Source organism: Planococcus citri, chromosome 4, assembly GCF_950023065.1.
Source record: "Planococcus citri chromosome 4, ihPlaCitr1.1, whole genome shotgun sequence".
Classification (NCBI taxonomy): Eukaryota; Metazoa; Arthropoda; class Insecta; order Hemiptera; family Pseudococcidae; genus Planococcus; species Planococcus citri.
Genome location: NC_088680.1, coordinates 38,167,696 through 38,192,881, shown reverse-complemented (window position 1 = coordinate 38,192,881; position 25,186 = coordinate 38,167,696). Strand labels below are relative to the sequence as shown.

The 25,186-nt window shown below is 35.1% G+C and overlaps 1 protein-coding gene across 3 annotated transcripts in view; it reads left to right on the top strand.

Moving 5' to 3' along the window:
- LOC135842288 (pleckstrin homology domain-containing family G member 5) overlaps positions 1 to 25,186 on the top strand; it is a 187,655-nt gene that overhangs the window by 118,543 nt on the left and 43,926 nt on the right. For 2 of the 3 annotated variants that reach the window (XM_065359669.1, XM_065359668.1), the window contains exons 3-4: positions 9,134 to 9,289; positions 11,404 to 11,498. In XM_065359669.1, the coding sequence (XP_065215741.1) occupies positions 9,134 to 9,289; positions 11,404 to 11,498 (251 nt within the window). Of the gene's footprint in view, positions 1 to 6,312; positions 6,373 to 9,133; positions 9,290 to 11,403; positions 11,499 to 25,186 lie in introns of those variants that run through there. The other variant, XM_065359670.1, reaches the window with a different exon arrangement.

Here is a 25,186-nt window from a genome sequence, read left to right as displayed (position 1 = left end):
TGATGTAAATTACCTGGACGTTTGAAATTTACGTAATTCCCACCACAATACGTAGCTACGTCTATGGTTATTCTCGTACGTATAGGTAGGTACACGACACACATAGCTTCAGTTTCATCAAAACCTTATATCTATCTATACTCACTTGTCTGGTATCGTTTGTGAAATAAGCCGCAACGTATATCGCCTACACACGTGAGAGGCAAAGCAAGCCGTCTGAGAGAACCGAGCATACTGTAGTGTCAATTTTAAAATTAATGACCTTTGAAATTTTCACGTCCCGAAGCGTACACGAGGTGAAACCTGCATGCCTACTTGGCTCGGATGAGAGGAGAAAAAAATCACGAGTGAAATTTTCAAGAGTGAAAAATTAAGCCGCTCGAAAGAACAAGCAAAAAAACATAAAGTGAAAGAGAATCGTTTATCATCATTATGGCGAATTGTAACGTGTGCTGTGTGCCATGCTGTCCGTTACTTTGATCGGTTCCCTTTGCTCTTTTTGTTCCTACTTGTCACCGAAATGGTACAGTGTTGAAGTACCAAGTGTGGCACAAACCAATGTACATATAAAGAACGGTATTGATGACTTATGTCATAGTATAGGCTCGTCTACATAAAGAAAGCTTTCATTTTTCTCAAATTACCTACTACCTGGCCAGTACTTCTACCTACTACAGTACCTACTTTTTTTGTTCGTTTGGTTTTTTTTTTTTGTATTTTGAAATGTGGAGAACGTAGAAGAAGACAAGTACCTATATTCGGAAACAAACAGTCGTTTGAAGACTGCTGCTCATGACAACTCGAATAAATAAATTTAGTGTAGTGAAATGGGCTTATTTACATGGACATTTAGAAGAAAAAAAAAATTATGATGCCAAAGCTGGCGTATATTTCCTGTTCGAGGGCCTTAATGATTTTGAAAAATACTTGTATTCAGTCAGAAATGTCCGGGGAGTGGTGGTACAAACTTCAGATTTGGATATAACCGGATGCAAGTAAAATGAAAACGTAAGATGAACAAATTGCCTATTTTGAAATATTTGATGGGGCAAAATACGTTTTCGAAATCTAATTTTTACCATGAGGGTCGGTAGTACATGCTTTGAAAAATGAACAAAATCACCTATTATGACGTTTTGTCTAACTTGCAAATTGAAGGGGCTACAAATAATTTTCAATTTCAAAAAATCGCGATGAAAATAAAGAATGCGGAAATGAATACTGCATCAAAAAATTAACTAATTTTGTCATTATCATTTTTTTCTTATTCTACAATTTACCTAATAAGTTTTTGAAGCTCAAAAATTGTAAATTTATAATGAAATTTTTAAAAAATCGAAAATTGTTGAGCTTCAGAAACTTTTTAAATTGTAGAATAAGAAAAATGATGAAGATAACAAAATTTGTTAATTTTTTGATGAATCTAGTATGCGAATATTATCAATTTATTTTTTTTGATTTGGCCCCTTCAGCGTCCCCATTGACTCCCTAAATTGCAAACCTTGAGTACGAATATGAGCTTGATTTTTTTGATGAACTAATCGTGATATTACTTATTGTTTGATTCATTTAAAAATTGGGTCGAAAGGAGAGTTGAATTGACAATCTTTTTCTTTAATTTTTCTCAACTCGTTTCCTGCATTCATATTTTTAAATTTGATCATTACAAAAATAAGTACTCGGCCTTTCAACGCCCCAGAGTTATTTATTGAATAGATTTCAAAAGTTTTCAAGCAGAAAGTTGGATATGAAAAATTTGTCGTGACAATAGAAATTGAATTTAAGTCATCACTCATTTTGGAAAATGAAGGTTGCCTCCATTTTCTCAAAACGATTATCAGTGTTGAATTTCAAAGCAAAATTTTAAAATATAGGTAGGTAGATGGAAATGAAAGAGCGCGTTGACGGAAAATTTTATTACTTTATAGGTACCTGAAAATTTGTCCAATTTCCTACGCCAAAGTTTCATTAGTACTAACAGAAGAAAAGTTGGAGGCAACATTTTATTACCTTTTTTTGAAAAATTTCGACGGCTCAAAAAGAAAAATTTTCGCATCAGAATGGAATTTGAAATAAAATGGGTCAGGTATCGTCAGGTTTTCGACTTCTGAAATTTTTATTTTAAAATTGTTTGATTCAGAAGAAATTTAATAAAAAATGGAAATTTTTGTCAAAAACAAAATGTTAATGTTTCTGAATTAGGAAAAATTCCCTTGTTTGGTGAAATACATAAAAGGTTGTGTAGAAGATAACAAAGCAAGAAGAGTTTCAAACATTTATTAAAATTCAATTTCGGAATTTGAAGGAGATCTTGATGTAAAAATTGAGAAAATACAAAAATTTTCAAAATTAAATTCTAAAAATAAATTTTGAAAAGCGATATAAAGTTTAAAATTTTTATTTTTTCCATACATGAAAGTCCAGTTGTCTTTCAAAATCACAATTTTTCTGCTGGAAAACGTTGAATGATCCATACAAGCAGGTACCTACCTATTTCAACCAAAATTTCAAAAATTTTAAAATAGAAATTTTTCAAAATCAAAGGTATTCTCTGCATTTAACCATATTTCACTTCAATTTGGTGGTAATGTGAAAATTTTTCCTTACGAGTTGTCAAAGTTGTCAAAAAAAGATTGAATGCTATGTTTTGGGACGTTTAATTTTTCTCTAATGGTCCTTTGAACTTCTTCATGCGTGTTACAGAGTTGTGTCTATATCTACACCTGTGAACACACTTTGAATTCATTTTTGCATTCGATTACTCTTTTCTAATGGAACTCAGAAGTGTTTACGAAGTGCGATGACATTGCGGAATAAATATTTTTTCAAAATTGGACGAAAGAGTTTGAAAAGAGTTGAACAAGAATCAAACTTTTTTGAAAAAGTCATCGGTTCAGAGTTCTTTATGTTTTAAAAAAGAATTTCAAAAGTGCTAACCTCGCCTGAGTATTTCCACTCTTCAAAATGAATCGAATCTACTCAAGAGTATTTTACATTTTTTTACATTTTGATCAAAATTTTGGGACTCTGCACCTCAAATGTTAATGCAAATCTCACGACGAAAAGTTCGTAACCAATATAAAAATTTATGCTTCGTGGATTTTTTTCAGACTTTTTAATCATAGCTCCGAAATTTCGGAAACTCTTGAAAATTCAGCTTTTAAAAAGCTCTGCTTTTTGAAATTTTGAGCGAATATTTTTGAAACTAAGTACTTTTATCTGCATTTAAAACACCGCAAACGGGTAACCTTAAAGTTGCAACCGTGCTATTAAAAGTTTAAGGTTGGGCATTATGACGTGACATTTCAACATCTGAAAAAAATCCTTTCCCACTTGAAGGGGATGGAGAGCCAATGATAGCGATTTTTCTTCTTTCTTATCGAGGATCCTAAAAACAAATCGACAAAATCGTAGGACCTGAACTCAAAATCGGGGTGCTTTGACATGGAATCACCATAACATAATTTATGCAATGATGAAACTTTTTATAAATTCAATTTTAATGAACTCCTTTTATACATAGTTCCCATTTTGAAAAATACTCGTACGAATACAGCAATATTTTTCATCAACCGTCTTAGTATACTCGCTTAAAATTAAATTGTAAAAATATGCGTTGGAAAGAAATTAAATTTTTTCGCAACGTTTTTCATCGTTTGCAGCACAAATCTGTGCAACGCGGGTATTCTATCGCTTGTTTAATTAAATACATTGCGCGAGAAAAAGTGCACAAAAAATACAAGAATTTAGCAGGTAGGTATTCGTGAACTAATCAAAGCAAGCAACAGTGACCTCCTCTTCCGACACTTTTTTTTTACACAAATTCGGGAAGAAATTCTCTCGTAAATTCGTCGGGTCATCGCATTCGTTCTAATTTATCAACATAACTATAGCAAAAACTGCCATATCTCACACAACACACTAACGTTAAGTCGTAAAAATAATTCCATTTTATGAAACACAAAATAAGGTTTTAGAAAACTTTAGTTTACGATTATGATAAAATGCAGCTTTTTATACGTTTTAATCGACGACGCGACGACCCAGTTAACGCCAAACGCAACCGAACTATGCGATTTTACATCTTTCACATAATTTTTAATCACCTGCGCGACGACAAATAAATTCACGAGAGGTGTGCTACGAAACGACCTGAAGTTCAGCGCGTATTTCCGGCCGAGAATATATTTTTTGATAAATATTGAACGAGCATTTATCAAAATTATTAAGTATACAGGGGTCCTTTAAACTTTATGGTTTGATTCATGGCCCTATAAAGTGCTGTTATGCGATGGTTTCTTGTTGTTGGCGAATTAAACGACTACTTAACGTAGAAACGACTGAGACGAGAATAACGAGATGAAAATCTATGTTTTGGTTAGTGGTGGTCGCATCTTCATAGAAATATCGTACTTACTGAAAATTAGACGAAAGTGAAAAATTGAAGATTTGTTGGTGGAAAAAAGTTAGTTCAAAAAAAATTGTTCGTCTTCAGGTCATACATGTAAGAATATTTATGTAGTTTGCATATAGGTAAATTAATGATAATTTTCAGATAAAAATTTACCAAACATAGTCTGTAATTATTTTTATATTTGATTAGAAACTCGATGCCATTCTCAACATTTCATTATTAAAAATTTTTCAATTTTTTTTCGTGATTCTTGGAATTGAATGTTTCAAAATCTCGTTAATAAACATTTCCCAACATTGCGAAACGAGTTGCATCATTTTTGGCGAGTAACACGCGAAATTAGATGTTTTTACCCCTTCGAGTCCGGTAACCTGCAAATTTACTCACATCAGTGTAATTTGGATTGTTGCATCATTACTATAATGCAGATTAAACGCGACCACCTATAACAGAACTATAGAACAGAACACTCTGTGTACTCGTCAAACATACCCTTTATTCGTTTCCCAGTCGAATCTACCCCAATAGTTGGATTTTTCGAATCGCGTGACAGGAAATTTGGTCTAAAAATAAGGATGAAAAAATTTGAAATATTTTCCCCTTGTTCGAATATCTTCGTATCATTCTATGGGTACAACTTACACACGAGTAAAGTGCTCGAAAACAAAGAAGGTATCTGCTTTTTGCAGCAAGTGTATCTAGATAAGTATTGTCGAGTGATAAAAAAATACCGATAATTAAAAAGAAGTCGTCGAGAATATAAGGCGAAAATGAGAGAAGAAGCAAGGTATTCAGAAATAATTTCGTTTGATGTGGAATGTGGAGAAAATGGCGTATAGTATAGTATTGTTTTTGTGAAAAGGTGAAACCACTCGAATGAGGATAAGAGAGTACGTGTGACCTTGGCAGAAAAAAAAGAATAATTTTTTCATTACTTGACATTGGCGCATGATGATATCTCGGTGAAGTATCTTTTTCGCGAGACTAATTAGGGTAACGAATGTATTTATAAGGTTTGCTCGATAGCGTATACCCCGAGAACAGTCTAAGAATAGATTTTAATTACGTGTACCTATATTCATACCTACCAATGTATAGGTATAGGTAGGTATATGTAATTAAACATTATCTGGATAGGTTTCAATTGTGTGTGCAGCGAGCTTATTACGAGGATGAAGGCGCGAGGTGGCGTGGTTTAAAGAGTCAGAAACGTCGTCGTTTTACCATTAAAGTATTTACTTTTCGCATGTGTAGTAGAAATTAAGTGACCTTCGGTACCAGATACCACGAACCCTTGTACGTAAGACCGCAAAATTCACTTTTATACCGTCGACCCCTTTGCGCTATATATCTTCAACGTAATTATATCTGCCTTATATTGCGAATGGCGAATGGTGGATTTTCGGCAGACGTTGTGAAGTTTGGCCAATGTGGTGGTTCGGTTCGGTTTCGTTTGGCGAGGTTCATTGTTTAATGTTTCAACGTGTGCGTATATTTTCGCAGGCATCATCGCGGCTGCCATGAAAACGATACGTGTGGTGTTGAATGTGGTGATAGTGGCGCGAAGTATTCAGTGTCGGACTGGTCCACCGGGATACCAGGGTAAATCGTGGTGCACTGTACCAGAAAAGTGACCTCAGGGGTCCTTTGATCAGATTTTCGGGTGCTCTCAACGTTTTAGAGCATGAAATGCTCTAAAAAATCTCGTCCTCCAGTTAGCTCGGGCAAACAGTTTCCTGTTTTCTTATTTTTTATTCTGTTTAAACACATTAAAAATTACTGGTGCCCTTGAAAACGTACATGCCCTACATGAAGTGCTGTTTCCCGGTCACCCCAACAGGACCAGTCCGACACTAAAAGTATTCTCTTTTTTTTGGTGTGTCATTGGAATTCGAAGTCTTGGCAGACCCTTGAGATGTGATTCATTTTTCAGCTAATTAAAATACCTAAAAGTCACGGTAAGCGAAAGAATAGAACGAGCTTTATTTTTTAACGCAATAATTAGGTACCTATGTTAACTGAAATGAACCAGACAAAATATCTCGTCGATTGAGAGAGAGCTGAGAGGGCAATTTGTCGAAATTATCGATGTACTAAGGGCATTTTTCAATTGGAATTGAGCTCATTATCAAACGACCATCGTTGAATGGTTTTATTAATTTTCATGACGAGCTTTTAGGCCAATTGACGAAACAGATGAGGTAGACGTACCTCGTCGTCTTACGTAGTTCGGTCGAGTTTGTGTGATAAATGATGTCGGAATGAAGGGAATGTCAAGTTACCGGAAGTTCATTAGCTCATTAGGAAATTATAGGCTATGTTTCGTTGTTCGATGCAAAGGTTGTTTATTACGATTATTTATATCGGGTGAATATATATCATGTAGACAGGTGGTTGAAACTTCATATTGAAGAGTCGTTGGAAGACGTATTGATGTTGCATTGTTTTATGGGTGTAGTAAGTCTGCTGAATTGAGAATGAGTAAGGGTTGTCATAGTTTTTCTGCAAGATTTCAAAATTGAAATAATCTTATTTATGTTTTTTTATTGGGACAGAAATTTTTAGAAAAATCGCTACATCTCTCCCCTTATCTATATCCACTGTTTAAACAAAAATTGAGGCGCGTTCAAACTTTTTTTTAAACTTTTGCATGTTTTCGCTTTGTAAATTTCACCACCTCGATAAGCCCAAATTTTTCAATTGAAACTTTGTTAACTAAGTGAAACATTCAAAACTAAAAAATTTGATACGTAAGTGAAAGAAAAAATTTAGCGACTGTGGACAAAGGAATGCAGGTTTTCTGAGCCCTTGGGAAGGTTGATTTTTTTTGAAAAAAAAATTGAGGGAGATCGAAATATATATTAACTTAGAAAATAATATATTCGAATTGACACAAAAATGACACATGGAAAAAACTATTGGTTGAGAGGTGAGGGGGGATGCAGCGAAAAATTCCAAACTTTAAAATTCCAAATCGAAGATTATTAATTGAGGGTATAAACAGAACGAACGGATAATCGATCTCTCACCTGTTTGCTCTGGGGTACTTGATAATCAATCTTTCATTCCTGGCGCAGAACCCGTTCTCTTTTCTAATCAATTTTTCATCAAAGCTGGATTTTTGAAATATGCCTAAATCGATCAAAAGGGACACAAAGACGGTAAATGCAATTGTTTATAGGAGCTGGATTTTATTTTGACCTAATACAAAAAAAAATTATGGCAGTTTTTTCCAAAATTGAATAATTAAATTCCTGCGAAAGGCTCCAAAGTGGTTCGAGATTATCACCAATCAACTCCGGAGGTCGAAAATCAGCTTTAAACTGAATATCAGAATTTTGCTTCAATTTGATAAAATTCTGAAGTTTTTGGTAGAAAAATGGCAAAATTAGAAATTTAAAAAAAAAAGGTAAAAAAATTGAAAAATAACGACGATGACATCCATCTATGCCACGTGGTGATGTACCTTTATATCCCCTTCCAATTCTCTTGAACGTTCCACTTCCTGTTTCTGCTCGCTCTGAGGCAACTGAAAGTAGATTTTTTCCTTCCTGGCGCAGAACCCGCTTACATTATCTTTTGATAAACTGCAAGTACCTTCTGGAAAATCAATACAGTACTGTGTCAAACTTTCAATAGGAAATTTCTGACATTTATTCAGAATTTTGAAAACTTGAAAAAATGCAGTGGAGTTCCCATAAATGATAGTTCGTAATTGAATCGAAAGAAAAAAACACATCTATCTGTGATTTAAATCTTTCCTTGCAGTCATTTTTTCAATTAAATGTTGAAATTTTCCGATCATTTTCTCCTTCTTTCGAATTTTTTTATGATGTTGAACTGAAAGAGAGCAATCAACAAAATTTTGACTATTGCCCTCCCCCTGTTAAAAAAAAAAAAAAAAAAAAAACTTTGAAGACTTTGCAAGTGATGGAAATAAATTGTGAGAATGTCTGAGAATTTCGAAATTTTGAATTTGAAAAAAATGACCCATCCCCTCCCTCAGAAATTGAATATTTGAAAAAATGTTCTGATGTTTGTCCTGTTCTATTTCCATATTTTTATGTTCGCTTGAAACCTTGGATCAGGTAAACCTAATTGACTTTGGTCAAAAACTTGAGAAATGAAGGCAAAAAATGTGTTTTTTTTTACTGTTTTAATTTTTTGACCAGCACTGTAGGTGCCCAACTAGAAAGAAACACGATAAGGTCCAAATAACACTAAACCAAAAGAATACCCAATAAATCAGCTCGAATCTCAAGTCATTGAGTCCATTTCTTGAATTCTGAAGAATTTTCAGAAATCAAGTCAAGACTGAAGACGAAGAAAAAAAAGTATCCAATTGAAAAAAGTAGCTTCCATTTGGTATGCATGCTCTCTATTTGTACCGTTTTCTCACACTCTAGATCGATTCGAAGCAGTTTCGGATCAGTTTGACTCGTTCTGGAGCCTCCAACAAATTTTTAAAAACTATACAGTTCTTACAAAATTTTAGGAACTGCTTTTGTAGGCTATGTAGGTACCTTTGAACCTCGAAAATGCATTATAATGCTCAATTTATAAAGCAATAAGTATTACTCAATTAATTTAGATTTTTTAAATGTTCAGGTCTCAAAATAACTTTCGTATATGGAAATCATAATTTTTTTAAAATGATCTTTCAAAATTTATTGTAACTACCCATCTATTTAAATCGTACTTTTTGTTGTAATTTTACAGGGCAGATCTAGAAGCCTAACACATATGGATGCATTGGAAAGTGAAGCTGTATTTCAAGACCCCATCGAACCTGAGCGGTTACCTGCGGCTGAATCTCCCAGGTTGATTATTTCTCCTCCATTGCATATTAGAAGGCAGAAGTTAGCTAGATCTCAGGTATGATATTAAAACATTCATCACTCGTACTAAGATATCTAATTAGCAATAATCGATTATTAATAATAACGACCAAGCAATAAGTGAAGATGAGGAAGAGGAAAATTACTATTCTTCGTTTTTGAGCATCCAAATTCAATTGTATTCTCACTTGAGAGATAGAAAACATAGTGGAAAACACCCTCGCCCATCTCTCCAACTATCAATATGGTTATTTCTAATGAAAGGCCAACGACTGTAATTTTGTATAAAGTTATTCTTTTGTTATATTTTTGGCCTGTGTTTTGCACAAGTAACTAGATTGATGAGAGGGTTAGTGTGCATCGCATATCCACGTAGAAACTGGGGAGAAAACGTATTGGTAATTTTTCTACGTAGTACACTTACGATGCAATTGAAACATCTAGATACACCTAACTGCTGGGGTTTTATTACAAAGCATACTCATACTTTGTATCTGCATGCTCGTCATTATTAGCTTATCTACTCTTACGTTAGACGTAGTAAACATACGAATATGTAGCTTTCATTAGGAAATATTTTCAAGTCGTTACCGAGGCCTGGCTGAGAGAATTTTGCATGACAAAGCTCTTTGTGCGGAAGTTCTCGTTTGATTTAAATTCAAGAATTGTTGTTATGTTTCCGTATCTACGTATTTCTAAATTCTACTTGGGTAATAAATAATTAATATTGGAAAGTATAATACGAGTATGACATCCTTACACAAATATATTTTTGAATTCAATTGAGCCTTTGAATCGAGTAGGTAATCTAATTGAGTACCTACCTAATCACTCTATTTAGGTATCTGTAGGGTTGTCGAGTGGGTTAGGTAAAAATGTGTTTCTTTTTATCTCGTTTATAAATAATATATTTCCTTTTGAAAATCCTCGAATATTTTGTTTCCTTAATGGTAGGTACTCGAGTAATGCGAAGGGTTTTTCCATTTATTATGTTCATAATGTCAAATAAGGAGTGTTTCCGAGTGGTGGAGGGATTATAAAAAATAGTAGTTACATGGATCTTCTCAATTATTGGAATCCAAAGCTAAATAAGGGGTTGTAAAGTAGTTGATTGAAAAATAGTTTTCAGGGTTGCAGTTCAAAAAATTGTCCAAGGCACTTTTCTAGGAGATCTTATGAAAAAATGAAAGACCATCATGGTCCTTCGCCTAAAATAATCAAACTCGTAGCATAACTCTTCAATGAAGTGGCTCTGTTTATCAATGTTGACCTCCCATCATTCTGTTTTAATTACCAAAGAAGCTAAAAATATTCTCATGGAAGACTTCACATCCCTTTTGATTTTTGAAACGCGTTGCAAAAAGCAAAAAGCTATTTGTTTGTCAACTTTTATGCTAATGGGTTTGTCTACATATAAATTTAATTAGGTATAAATGTAGGTAGGTAGTGTTTTTTCGAGACAAACATTAGGATGAAAGCTGATTTTTTCAGTGCAAAATAGAAAATGAACCAGTGTGGCACCTATTTCCAGTTCTACGTAGTAGAACAGTCCCATAATAAATACAAAAAATTCCCCGTTGTAAATTCGTATACACATTCGATAGTAATTTCCATTCAGTTGGCATTACGCTTAGCGAAAATTCCACCGTGATCCTTAGGCGTCTAGCGGCGACGTTGTACGACGATTTCGAATATAAATAAATGTATATGGGAAATACATTTGCGACCAAGCAGGACTCCAGTAAGTACATACGTAGAAAAAGCGGAAGATAAATGGAAACAGCGTGTAAAAAAATACACACGCTATGTACGTAGGTCTCGGTTGTGTAAATTTTTAATGTTGTTGCGGCGACCACGCTGCATAGAGAAGCTAAAATGAGCCGGAGCCGCAGCAGCCGCATCGAGGTAACTCCCTAGACCATCGAGGATTACCTTTAAATCTCTCGTATTCGTCCCAAAAGTCCCCTTTAATCTGGACGTAAACTAAACGTACTTCTTTTATATGGGCCTCGCCTTGGTTGACGGAGAGCTTTTATGTACATCGGTCGCCGAACGCCTCACCTTCCTAGGCCGTCGGCGGCTGCTAGCCGATACGATGGATACGTATACTAAATTTTTCTTATACAAATATTCGTTTTATCTCCATTTCAGGTGTCTAGTTCGGAATATTTTAGCGTTACGTTTGAAGTTGGTAATGCAAACGATCCGGATGAATTCGTGGTTGCGGCGAAAGGCACATCGTTAGCGTAAGTATACCTTACCTTACTTTACCATACCTTACCTATATATTATCAATTTTACATAAGTAGTCATCTTGCATACTTTGTAGTTGTATTTGTATTTATGGGACGCGACATATTATTAATTATTAATTTCTTTTACGTGATATCCCTTCGTATTTCGCCACGCTCCCCATAATACGAAAAGCTCGAACCTTTTAGGTATAAAACATATTGTACATACCTAAAGGTATTTACCAAAGGTATACGTTACCTACATGTTGGATTAAAATGCGCAACAGGGTCGTATAAGATGGGTCTTCATTGCAGACGAAATAATGTTTTCGAATCTGTTGCTTTACGCGGTAAATTATTAATGCCTATGGAGCACTTTTTATGACCAATCTTCTGACTACTGGTAGTGGTCAAACTTCCAACATTTTTTTTTTTTTTTTTTTTTTTTTTGAGATTTAAGCTTATCTCTCAAACGCAATCTACACTATTTCTGTGCTATTCTGAAAAGTGTTGAACTCGGTGGAACCTTTCGATCCCAATTGACAAAATCGTAAGCGTTTTGCTAGCGGAACCTCGCGTTTACCTCGCTGACTCGCGTTTATCTGGCGAATTTCTCGCGATTTCCAGCTAGCAACATTTCCTTCCTCACGCAAATCAAGCAGTTTACTAGCGATTGTAAGCTAGCGTTTTAGATGCTCGCAAAAAGCTAGCGATCATCTAGCGCATTTCAGCTACTTTAAAAATGGTTAGATTTGCTCGTTTTATGCTCGCGAAAAGCAAGCGATCATCTCGCGCACTTGAGCTAGTTTGAAAATGCTCAGATTTGCTCGTGTAATTCTAGCAATCTGCGAGTGAATTTTTGCTAGCTTTCCTACTCATGACGCATGACGTCACAATCACATGATTACGGTTATAGTCTTTGTTTTCACAGGGTATTGCAGAGTAACTCAAAATGGCGTTTTTTTCATTTTTTTATGCCTATTAACAATCAAGATTGCGAGGTACAATTTTGGGAACACGTTTTTTGGATGTATTTTTGGCCCTTAAACATCATATACTATATTAGAAATTTTTGCTTTGGTGCACCGTGGTGAAAACATGGAATAATGTATCGTAGGGGGATTGTGGGGGGGGATGGGAATTTTGAGAAAAATGATTATCAATGAGTAGGGTATCGTTTTCATATGATTCAATACCGCTGAGCACGAATATGACCTCAGATTTTCTGCTACACTCACCTTCCCCTCTCCAGAGCACCTCAGCCCCCCTCAATTTTCACGATTTTCAAAATTAAGTTATTTTGATGATGTTGGTTTCATTGCTATGGGAAAATTACATAAGTTCATTGTTATTGTACATGAAATTTCTCGCAGAATGAGCTACAGCACATGGCTCCCCCTCATAACATTCTTTACTTTTTTTTTATCAGTATTTCGTTACCATATTTTTTTCTCGTGATTTTTTATGTAGGTAGTCATTGAATTATAAAATACATACTCATACGTACTCAAGTTACAGTTATCATGAATATTATTATGCCACATATGCTCTGTATACCTATACAGTGCAATACACATATAGATTTGTTACGTTTTCATGTGTAGAAAAAAATCAAAGGTCCACCCCCTCGGGGGGAGTCAGGTGCTGTAGCTCATTCTACGAGAAATTTTATGTGCAATAACAATGCACTTATGTAATTTTCCCATAGCAATGGAACCAATGCCATCAATACAACTTTATTTTAAAAATTGTGAAAATTGAGGGGGGCTGAGGGGCTCTGGAGAGGGGTAGGTGAGTGTAGCAGAAAATCTGAGGTCATATTCGTGCTCAGCGGTATTGAATCATATGAAAACGATACCCTACTCATTGATAATTATTTTCCTCAAAATTCCCATTTCACCCCCACCCCCTACGATACATTATTCCAAGTTTTCACCACGGCGCACCCAAGCAAAAATTTCTAATATAGTATATGATGTTTGGGGGCCAAAAATACATCCAAAAAACGTGTTTCCAAAATTGTACCTCGCAATCTTGATTGTTAATAGGCATAAAAAATTGAAAAAAACGCCATTTTGAGTGGTAAGTATGAGGGGAGGGGGTTGAAAATTTTTGTGGAGATACCTACCAAAGATATACATAACTTCCAGAAAAATTTTCAAAATCAGTTGAAGTGGAGCTGAGAAAAGTGTTACTGAAATTTCAAAAAAGGGGGGTTCCCCAAAAAGGGGAGGTGGTGTGGATCCAAAATTTTTCACGCGGTAGCTTCTCGATGATACCCACCTTCCATGCTAGTATCAACCCGAACGCTCTCGGGGGCCGTTTCACCCCTCCTATGCGCCGATGTTTTTTTTGTGTTTTTTAGACAACCCCTCTCATGAATGGTTCCAGCTCCGTCCCCCTTGGGGGTAGAAGGAAAGTTGATATATCACTAGATCGGAAATTTGACGTAGATTCTTTTATCTCGCTACATATTTTTCGCTAAAATGCAATGCGGGGGAGAAGATCGCAAAAAACGGGTTTTGGGGGGCTTAGATCCACAATAGGGGAGAACGCTCACCAGGGCCGAGCGGGGACTCATCGGATTCGTGTTCAGCACATAAAAATAGACCGGTATACCAAAATTCAGCTTTCTACCTCACTTTTCCGAATGACCCTTTTTTTTGTCCAACTTTCCTGGACTATGATGGATATTTTTCAATTTTTTTATTGAGGTTTTAAGTACCGTCAGGTGGGGTGAAATAGGACACTGGGGTGAGAATAGACACTTCTCGTTTTTTCGGCTGTTTGTCGTCACAGCTCACGTAATAACAAAGATAGGATACTAATTTTTTTTTCTTCGGATAGTGGAGTGTCAGACGAATTTTTCTGTGTATGATAGTGCACGTTTCATAAATAAACAAAACCAGGAAAAAATAAACCGTAAAACTGATAAATTTCGTTTTTGAAGGAACACCTCCCGATTTTTCGAGTTCATTTAATTTCTTTGAAAGTTGAGTGCTTTAAATTATTGTACACGTATAGAGCCATGTGTTAGCTACAATTTCTTTTTTAAATGATCAAAATTGGTCCATAAATATGGCTTCTGCGATTTTTTTTCTGTCTGAAAATATCGTACATTTTGTCAAAAAAATATTAGATACCTGCAGTAATTTTGTTATTTTGCTGTTTCAGAATGGTTTGAGTGTAAAAAGTAAAAAAAGGTCAAAATCTTACAACGGCCTTGACCATTTATTCCTTTTATACGCCTAATCATTCTGAAAAAGCAAAATAAAAAAATTACCACAAGTAACATTTTTGAAAAAATTTACGATCTGTTTTCAGACAGAAAAAAAATCACAGAAGCCATATTTATGGACCAATTTTGATAATTTAAAAAAGAAATTGTAGCTAACACATTGCTCTATACGAGTATAATAATTCAAAGCTTTTACCTTTCGAAAATATTTAATGAATTCAAAAAATGTAGGAGTGTCCATTCTCACCCCATTTTTTGGGGTCCGACCTTGCCTACTTTGAGCGGTTTTTGGAAAATGGGGGGAGGGGGCGAGAATTTTTTGGAGGGGGTCTACTTATAGCCAAAGGACGTAGAATTCCGTGGGGAAAAAAATTAGCTTGATAACTTAATTAGTTTTGGAATAAATTGAAAAAAACCTCGAAAATCGTCCTATTTCACCCCACCTGACGGTAAATAGGTAGGTCTACCTACCTAACTGAAAATTCAATTGATAGATAAATGATTGATAATGAACATTCTTCTTAAAAAAATTGGCAATGAGAAACACTGATTCACACACTGCAATCCAATAAATGCCACATTACAAACTTGTACAGTGATACAGGATAGGTACACCAATCAATACTTGGAGGGCCTGAATCAAATACTTCAGTCGTGGCCATGTCGTTAAGCGTAGGTAGTTAGGAACATAGGGTTGCAGGTTCGAATCCCCGTTAATTAGGTAGGAAAATTTTCGTAGGAAAATTAGGTCTTAAAAAATTCGTTGTGATGAGGAGAATTCAGACGTGAAGAAATACTCAAAATTGAGGGTACCTAACCCCACTCTTTTAATTTTTGAAAATAAAATTTTGACTTTAATGGGTGATAATTATTTTATTTAGTGGAATGCTAGCGTATAGCGAGCTGAGAAAGAAGCAACATGTTCTGCTAGCGTTTTTATCGCTCAAAAAAATCCGAAAACTGCACAAAACGCTAGCTTTCTGCTAGCTTTTTCCTAGCTGAGGCTCGCTTTCTTTTAACGAACACGCTAGCTTTTTGCTAGTGATTTTCTAGCGTGAAACACTGGCGAAAAAAAGCTAGCAGAGAGTCCCAAAATCACGCTAGTGCGCTAGCGCAATTGTAGCGTGATTAGCTAGCTATTATCTAGCATTTTTATCCAAATTTTTGTCAATTGGGATTCTACATTTGAGCAGTTAAAAAGTTTTGGAAGCTGCCCTACAAATATGTGCAATACTTTAGGTACCTAAGAGTACTGAACTCATACATTTTCATGTTGACAACATATCGATGAAGTTAATATGGATGTGAAATTTGACAGCAACAAATACATCCACAATATCAATATCATTTTCAAAGTTTGAGAAATCATTGAAAATTTGGTCGAGGTTGGTGTTGGTGTACTTGTGCTCTCTAAATTTGAAACAGTGAAATTTCATTTTTGCTGACCAATTCAGTAGATTTTTCACTGTTTTGCAGTAAAAAACTACTGCTTTTAAGAAGCCAAAATGTCGTGACTGCTAAGCAGTGATATTTCACTGTTTCAAATTTAGAGAGTGGACCATCACTTTTCACATAGACAAATCATCGACAACTCCAAATGATGAAAAAATGAATCATTTTGAAAATACCATCAAAAATTTGTTCTTCTCTTCAAACAAGATGATATTTCAAAATGTTTACTAAACTTTTAAACGTTAAAACAAAATTTTAATTCTGAAAAATTTGTCAACATAAATGTGGACATAAATTTTGAGCATCAAATTTTACATCAACATGTTGACATCGCATGTCGAGGTATCAGAAATGATGAGAAAATTCCAAAAATGTTTACTAACCTGGCTTATTTACAGACAGGAAATTCCTACCAAATAACTAATTGAATTTATCACTTTTCTATCATTGTATTGGAAAAAACATAATCGATGCAAATGTGGACGTCAACAAATGTTGTGAGGGATGGTTAGTACTGCAAATTTTGCCTTATCTGGTTGCCCGCTGAGGCGCTTAGCACGGATGAGATCGTCAGTGGCATCAAAAAAGTATCACCATGATTTGACATGATTATTGATTGAAAAAAGTCGGAACATTATCCACCAATGGGTTAATCTACCTACGTTTATAATAATTTATTAAAAATTAACACTATTTTCAAAAGTTATGATGGAAATGCTGATGGTCATCATTGCTGTCTACACAATTCTATCTACAATCATCTTCAAGGCTTCCATATAGGGGACCCTGCCTTAAGACAGCGCAATTTCTTTTCCAAAGCATGGTACTTCTAAAGTATCGAACAGGCCCGGACCCACCCACCGAGTTACCTAGAAAATCTCACTGAATGAATTTTTATGCTCAGTGTCCTGCACTTTAAAAAATGGGAGAAAAAAATTTGGCCAATTAATTGAGGAGCCCAAAATCAGGGCTGCTAAAATGGGATATCTCAGTGGGCCACTAAATTTTCCGTGTTCTTGGGTCCGGCCCTGGTATCCAACCAACAATGGACAAAAATTTGATGGAAGGTCCCTCAGACTATCTATTACTTACCACCAGAAACGTAAAACTTTTGGTTTCAAACTCTCGTCTCAATCAAATGAATAGACTGGTTCATGGTGAGATATTCGGTTTTAATAAGCGTACGGGTACAGCGTGAATTTAACTAATATTTTGTAGTCGAAGGGTTTTTTTCTTTTGGTGTGAGGGTTCACCAGGTTCACCAGGGCAACTTTTGCATAAGAAAAACAATGCTTAGACACCCACTATACTCACACAACACTCGTATGCGAACGGGTCTATTGTAAGTAGGTAAGGTCAAATGGGCCGACGGTGCAAATCCAATTTTAAAGTAGAACTGTAACTATATCGTTTGAATTTGATTGAGATTATCATGTTGAATGCATTAGGATCCCTAATTTATCCCATTTCATTTGTTTAAAGGCTGTTGGAGTTTTTTCAGTGAATTTGGCTGATAATCAAATATTTTGAACAGAAACATGTAACATTAGGCACACTATATCATGGATATTTTAGTTATATGGACTGCTAGTTTAAATCAACAGATTTGTCGCATGCTGTTGAAAAATAGCTGAGTATGAGGCATGTGCAGTTGTGTACTTCCACTACTACACATGCAACTCATCATGACACAATGACATGGGTTGCATGTGTAGTGGTGGAAGTACACAACTGCGCATGCCTCATACTCAACTAGTTTGTTAACAGCATGCAACAAAAAACGTTCGTTTTTCATGAAGGACTAGCAGTCCATATAACTAAAATGTCTATGCAGTATGCACTATATACACTACTTCACAATTCACATAAAAATCTACCAGTTTTTGTCGATGAAAAGCTCCTGCTTTTGCAGCTGCGCCATCATAGGACTGGTGATACGAATTCAAATTTTAGTCAATTTTGAATGAACATAATAAACACTAATGAAAATACTGAGTAGCGCATTAAAAAGTACCTAGATGAAATTTCACACATTTTAAGACACTTTCAGTGATGAAACCAATTTGGAAGAGCTTCTGGCAAAAAATTGCAACAATTTAATTTTTAAGAAGAAAAAAACAAAAATATGTTCTTAAGAAAACAAGGTAATTGTTCGAGTAGTACAACTATGTTGAAAAGTTGAAGATGTGCAGCACAAAGGCAGGGTGCAGTTGGTTTTTACATCAGCATTGCCAGACACCAGAAATTTGAATTGCGCCATCTTAGGAACTGCGCCGTCATAGAGCAGGGTCCCCTATTGTAGATACCTTTGTAGACCTTATGAATGGTAACCTTATCGAAGTTCAGGTTGCCTTGTTGATTCAAATTTGATGTTAACTATAAGATTTACAAAAGCATGTACTAAATTTTGATCTTACATATGTAGTTACTGCTGTTGATCTTATAACTGACATCATCAACATTTTGAGGTGTTGCTGGCCCATTTGTTGATGTCTGTGTCAAACACAATAAGAAAAATTTTCTAAACCCAGAATAGATTGGACTGATTATTCTTTTAAGAGCTCTCTTGTCAACGGTGGCAACAGTCCAGAAGTTAGAGAATACGTATGACTGAAGTGTGTAGGACAGTGGCAACCTGGGTTTGATCCAAACCACGGGCAAATTTTTCTCTTCAAAAAAAAAATGTTTAGGGAGAAATATTTTTGAGATTAATTTTGTTAATTTTAATTGAATCAAAAAAAGAGTTTTGGGCACATTTCGCTCAATTTCAATCAAAAGTTGCCACTTTTACACTCAAAAAAATGACACCAATGTTGAGACCTTGTCGAGGGAAAAATGAAGGGTGACAACATTTGATTTTGATATCAACTTCTCACTTGTCATGTATCAATATATGTGTCAACAAAAATGTTGTGTCGGTAAGTGACAGATTGATCAAATTGAGATAAAAAGCTGGAATTTGGTTCATACCTTATTTTTGACCGTTCAAATCGATTGATGGAGGTTTTGAGCCTTTTTAAAGCTTCTAGAAAATGGTAAAAAAAAAATATATATAGCATGTAATTAGACAAAAGAGTCACCAACCAGCACCAATCGCGTTTATTCATATGTACATGCTGAAGTCAATTTGGACGGTTTTTATATCAGCCTGAAATTTCTCGATCAGTCAATCGTAGTACTTAAATACCTACAAGAAGAAAAAAGTAGGTACCTATAAATACTAAACGTGGGTATAGACAATGGCGTATAAAATACGTGTTTCAAATTTCTGAATTCCATTAGACAGTAATGTGACATTTTACTATACCTAATTAAAGCTCGAAATTATATACCTACCTAGTACCTACTTCGTATTGGTGTTTTCGTATCTTGTGAACTGTGCAGGTTTTGCAGTATGTACCTATATGCGAGACATTTTCAGCTGACGTATGTAGGTTTTGCTTGATTGAAACGAGACGACATGACGATTCACCCACCGAGGTGGAAAATCGACGATGAATTTCCGGCTTTGGTCTTTCGATTCGTGGTGCACTGTGAAATTACAGTAGGTACCTACGTATAATAAAGGATGAGGGAGGTTGACGAATGAGCGAGTACGTAAATTGCGGTAACGCTGAGATAAGTACACGGTAGTGAAAAAAAAATGCTTAGCTAGATTGCACGTCGTTCTTCGACTACCATGTCATGTATTTTCCTTACACAGGATTATTTCGTTAGATGAAACAAAACATCATTTAAGAGTCTTAAAATTGCATAACAAAGTAATCGGTAAGCCTCTTATATAAGGGGGTTTAAAAATCCTCAGCTACATATTTCGAAATGTAAATCCGTTCCAAGGCGGCATCCGCGTAGTTTCTTCTTGAAACGATAATGATACGCGAATCTCGTTATACTCGTAATAATGAACGATAAACGACAACAACGTTAAGATGTCGAGTAAGTTGCGAAATTAATAGGTACCTATAGGACCTTTTATGAACGCAATCGAATACGAGATTGGAGAAGTTGGTGAAGGGTTCCGCGTTCTTTGTATATTCAATTTATACATTCTTCCTTTGGTGGCTTTTTTGTAATTGATTTGCGAATGAAATGATTTTTTTTTGAAATGAAAATTGAATGAGGAAGAAGGAAGGAAATGTAATTTATGGGTTTTGGCCTTTATTGTTGTAGGTAATTTTGAATTGGAAATTTGGAACTATAATTTGAACTTAGGTATATTGTTTTTTTTTGTTTTTTTATTATTAGTTAGGTACCTAATTTTGAAAGAGAAGTTGGGAAGATTTTATGTGATTTGTCGATTTTTTCACCAATTTAAAAAATAATTCTCGATGCATAAAAATTTAACAATCGACTCGATAAACGGTTACAAAACCTGTGACATGACATCCAGCAGAATGAACTCCGATAACTATTATTTCAAGGGTGAAGGGAAGTTACAATGTCGTGCTTGGGAGTATCAGACACTTTATCGAGAAACCTAATTACGGAAAGTTATTTCTCGTACGTTACCTTACTCGTCGTATGTTAGTCAGATGGAATTTTTTTTTTTAAAAAGCTGACACGAATGAAAGAAAATTTGACGGTTAACTACACGTTTCGTCGCATTGGTACGTCAGATTACCTCGTTATAATGTTATAGGTAGTATAATAGTGTTGCAGGCTGCTAGGTATGTTATGCACTGTAGGTATAATACGATCGTTTGGAAAGAAGAATACACGAGAACGGTACTTAACCTATCTATAGTTTATATATGTGGAGAACGGTTGTGTCTTATAAGAAAGTTGACGTTTCACAGACATTAAATTGGATTAGCATCGTTATACGGACGAATTGAGTGACAAAGAAAATGTAAATTTTTTGCCTTTCGACGGTCTGGGGGTCTGGAGGTGGAACAAGGGGCGCACACGCGATAAAAGGCAATTCGACAATCGACATATTTCATTCAGGTATCCTCTTTTTCGTTCTCGGTTATCGTGTCTCGTTTATCATGCTAATGAAAAATTGCTACGGGCGTTTGCGAAAGTAAAAAAGAAGTTATGATTTCGAACGACGACGACAACGACGCGACGATGAGGTTGTAGGGGTGAGCTCGACATCACGACCAGGAAAAACTGTCTCGGTGTTAATTGAATTTTGTAGGTCGATGAAACTCGACGCGTTAATTTCGTTTTAGAAAATTACTTATACAGGTTTTTTTTTTCTTTCGTTTTTAAAATAGGAATAACAAAATCTGATGAGAATTTTTCCGCCTCGAGTCTGCTAGCTCATAGCTGGCTGCTGCTTCGGCAGCGACCAAATAAACAATGCGGCGTGCATTTAGAATAAATTGCGTTTGAATTTACTGTATATTTTATACACAAGATGGAGGTGAAAGAGAGGATATGTGAACGTGGATAAATTTACGATGCTTTTAACGCCTACGTCGTCGAGAGGCGCGAAAATATTCATAGAGGGCGTAAATTTACTCCGCCGAGTATTCTCGGTGTAATTACATCTAGAATGAATGTTGGTTGCATGTTTTACATGATAATGGTCTCGGTTGCAATTAAATTTTTGCCATTGCAGTTTGCTGGGTGCATATTACACGGTGCCCTTTTAAGCATATGCTGTGTTTGGGATTTGGGTACAAACTGATACGAGAGATGAAGAATTTTATACCAACAGGATGTTTGTTGTGAAATTTAAAGAGGCTTTGGTTTCGGAAATTTCTAAAAAGACTCTTCAAATTTGGATAGTTCTTAAAAATATTGCGTTTCAATTTTTGAAATTTTAAAAATCAAACTTTACATCTACTTTTTTCAAGTTTTTTATTTCCTCAACTGGTGCAATATTGGCAACAACATCGTATAGTACATACTAGGAATTTCAAACTACCTCTAAAACGTAGATATTTACTTATCTCAACAATTTAAATTGGTTAAAACGAAAAAAACCCATCTTAATTTTACGATCTCGTCGAGTAGGTATACGAGACGAAATTTAAAATCTATGTAAATTTTCGCCCAGGTGTACCGAAATCGAAATTGTTTCTTTAGAACCATATTAAAAAGCGAAAGCTATATAAATTAATGCGATGCAATCGAATATTTACATCTGGACTACTCTCTTTATCATATAATTTGCATATTGAGTCTCGAGAAGATACCTACCAATATTTGAAATTTGTTTGATATTGAAATATTCGCGTATATTTTCGTCATCCGTCGCTCCTCACCGCGCCATTTCGCCTCGGCCTTCTTATTTTCAAAAACTCGCTCGCTGAAATAATAATAATCACTAAAAAGCGATCTTATTTAAGGTATTTTTTTTCACTAATAAGAAAAACACGCCGATATAGGGGTCGATTTTCGCATTTTCGCGCTGAACGAATCTCATTTTAATGTCGTTTCAAAAACAACAAAAACGAAGCTCAATTACCGTCCCTGTCGATGGTTCAAAACGTCGACGCTCGTTTGAACTTTACCTTTCACTTCTACTAGGTACGTTCTTTTTTCCCTCTTCTGTCTCTCGAACGTATGTTTTTTTTGTAGACAGTGATGATGATTACGAGTGAATGCTTCGGATGTTCTAATAAACGTGGAAACTGATTTAATATAAGATGAGATTATTAAAAATCGATCGGATGTCCTTCTTTTTCCCCTATTCTTGGAAAAATTATGTTTCTTGTATTGTCTTCAGCCAAGTGACCGAGTGGTTTCGTTAATTTAATCAAGTAGGGCTCTACTCACGAAAACAAATTCAAATGACCGGTATTAAAATTAAATATTCTGCAGGGATTTGTTTTTTCTAAAATAGCCCAGAAATTGCATAAGTAGGCCTAATATAGAAGGGAAAATTAAATGGTGAGGTAGTTATTCCGTTTAAAAAGTATTTTCAGGCCACATTTTAACGAAAATCTTTTCTTGAAGCCGAATTTTGATACCAGCAGGAAAAATTGCGTAAAATAGGACTGTGCGGTTCATTTTTCAAAAAATTACTTTTAATCTAGAAAAATGTGAAGGAACTTCTACAACGGAGCCACTCTAGAAATACCATTTTTCGGGGAGGGGGGATCGGATAAATTTCAAGGCTGTAATCTCTCCAGTATTGTCTTAGAAGTCCTTGAAGTTTTAAAATGCGGCATAATTTCTTATTTAAAAAAATTGAATGTGTGCTTTTTTTCTAAAATTTTTTGTATTTGTACTTACCTGTTGAAAAGCGCTGATCCATCATTTACAAGCTTACTTATTCTATGTATTTCAGTTGGGTCCTCCAATTTTGCTCAGTTACATATGATATTATTCTTGATGATCTGGTAATATGAGCTTTCCTTATGAAACTGTAAAAGATATGCTCCTGGCGCAGAACTGTAAGTGAATACAACTCGAATGATGAAGAAGCTTCAAGCATACTTTACTAAAACCAGCGCTAAAAATTAAAGCAAATGAAATAACAATTCCATAATTCTTGTTCTAACCCTACATGAGGAGGGAGGGAGGGGGGTAAACTTTGTTATTTTTACTAATTTGCTATAAAAATTGAAATTATATCTGAGCATATAATTTTCATTGGTTTTCGAGGCTGCTGACGAGTTCGAATATTCGCGAATTTTTTAGACAAGACTTCTCAGTGCTTTTTCAGTACCTACCCACCTACCTACCAAAATTTTGTGGAAAAAAATCGAAAAAAATTTCACGCTATTAATCAATAATTGAGGTTTTTGCAAGGATTTGGATTTTTTAAAATAGCTCAGAAATCGTATAGAAAATAGATGGAAGAATCAAATGATCAGTGATTGTTGTGAAGAAAATATTTTTTTGGTCGAATTTTAATGTACCAGTCAAGACTCGCTTATTTCTATCTTAAATTTTCAAGATATTTTATGACATTTTAAGGAATAGGCAATTGGACCCCTAATGATACACTTTCTCTCACTGTTGTCGAAGGTTGAGTATTCAAAGGTTGATAGATTTTTGCTAGAGTAGGATGAAAGATTTCATGATTTTCAATTTTTAAATCGCATTTTTCTAGGTTTTGATTGGATTTCTTTGGAGGGGCGGGGGGGGCAAATTACTAATATTTTTTGATAAAATAAGTACCCCTTATTTTCGGGAAATCATCAACAATTTTTGTTAAATTACCTACCTACCTACTTGTTTCTTTTGGTAAGCGTGAATCTGAAATTCGAAAACAGAGGGAAAATGGAGAAAAATTAGATCTATTCCTTGAGTGAATGATTTTGCAATATTTCGTCTGACTTTGAAGAACTTTGAAAAAATTGACCAAGTTCTGATTTTTCGAGTCACACTGAATTAAACTTTCAGGCACTTACTTATCAAGTCTGACTCTAAAGATCAATGAATCAGTGATTTACAGCTTTTCTTGTACATATTTGTAGGTATACCATACTCCAAAAAGAAAGTAGGTAAACGAAAAAATTAAAATAACAAGCAATAGAAAGTAGGTACCTACACTTCCATGAGGAATTTCCAGTGCTGAATTTCGTTTCTAGGTTTTTGAAGATGTTTTGAAAATTCAAAAATGTAATCTCCAAAAAAAAAAAACTAATTTCGGCCAAATTGAAGTAGAAAGCTGGCATCATCTTACTTTCGGTCTCTCTCTCTTGAACCGAGTAATGACAACTTTTAGTAGCCCAGGGCCCTCCCTGAATTTTCAGTGACATGTTTGTCCTCGAGGTTGGTGCATCAACGTCCAGGTGAAGCTGAAATTCATTTATATCCCACTTTTGATTTTCACGAAGCCCAGATCAATTTTTAGCAGTTTAAGCAATTCTGGAGCTGGTATTGATCCGTATTTTTGTTCCATTTTTTTCCAGTATAAAAATCCAAGAGTCCTCTTTTATAGTTTTACATCGATAAAAATTCGTATGCATCAAAATCTCCATCAAAACAGATTGTGTAAGTGTTGAATTTCATTTCGACTTTTTCAATTTTTTTTTAAAACTCGAAATTAAAAATTAAGAGCTATTAAAAACACAACCTCTCCTCCCCCCCTCCCAAAAAATACGGT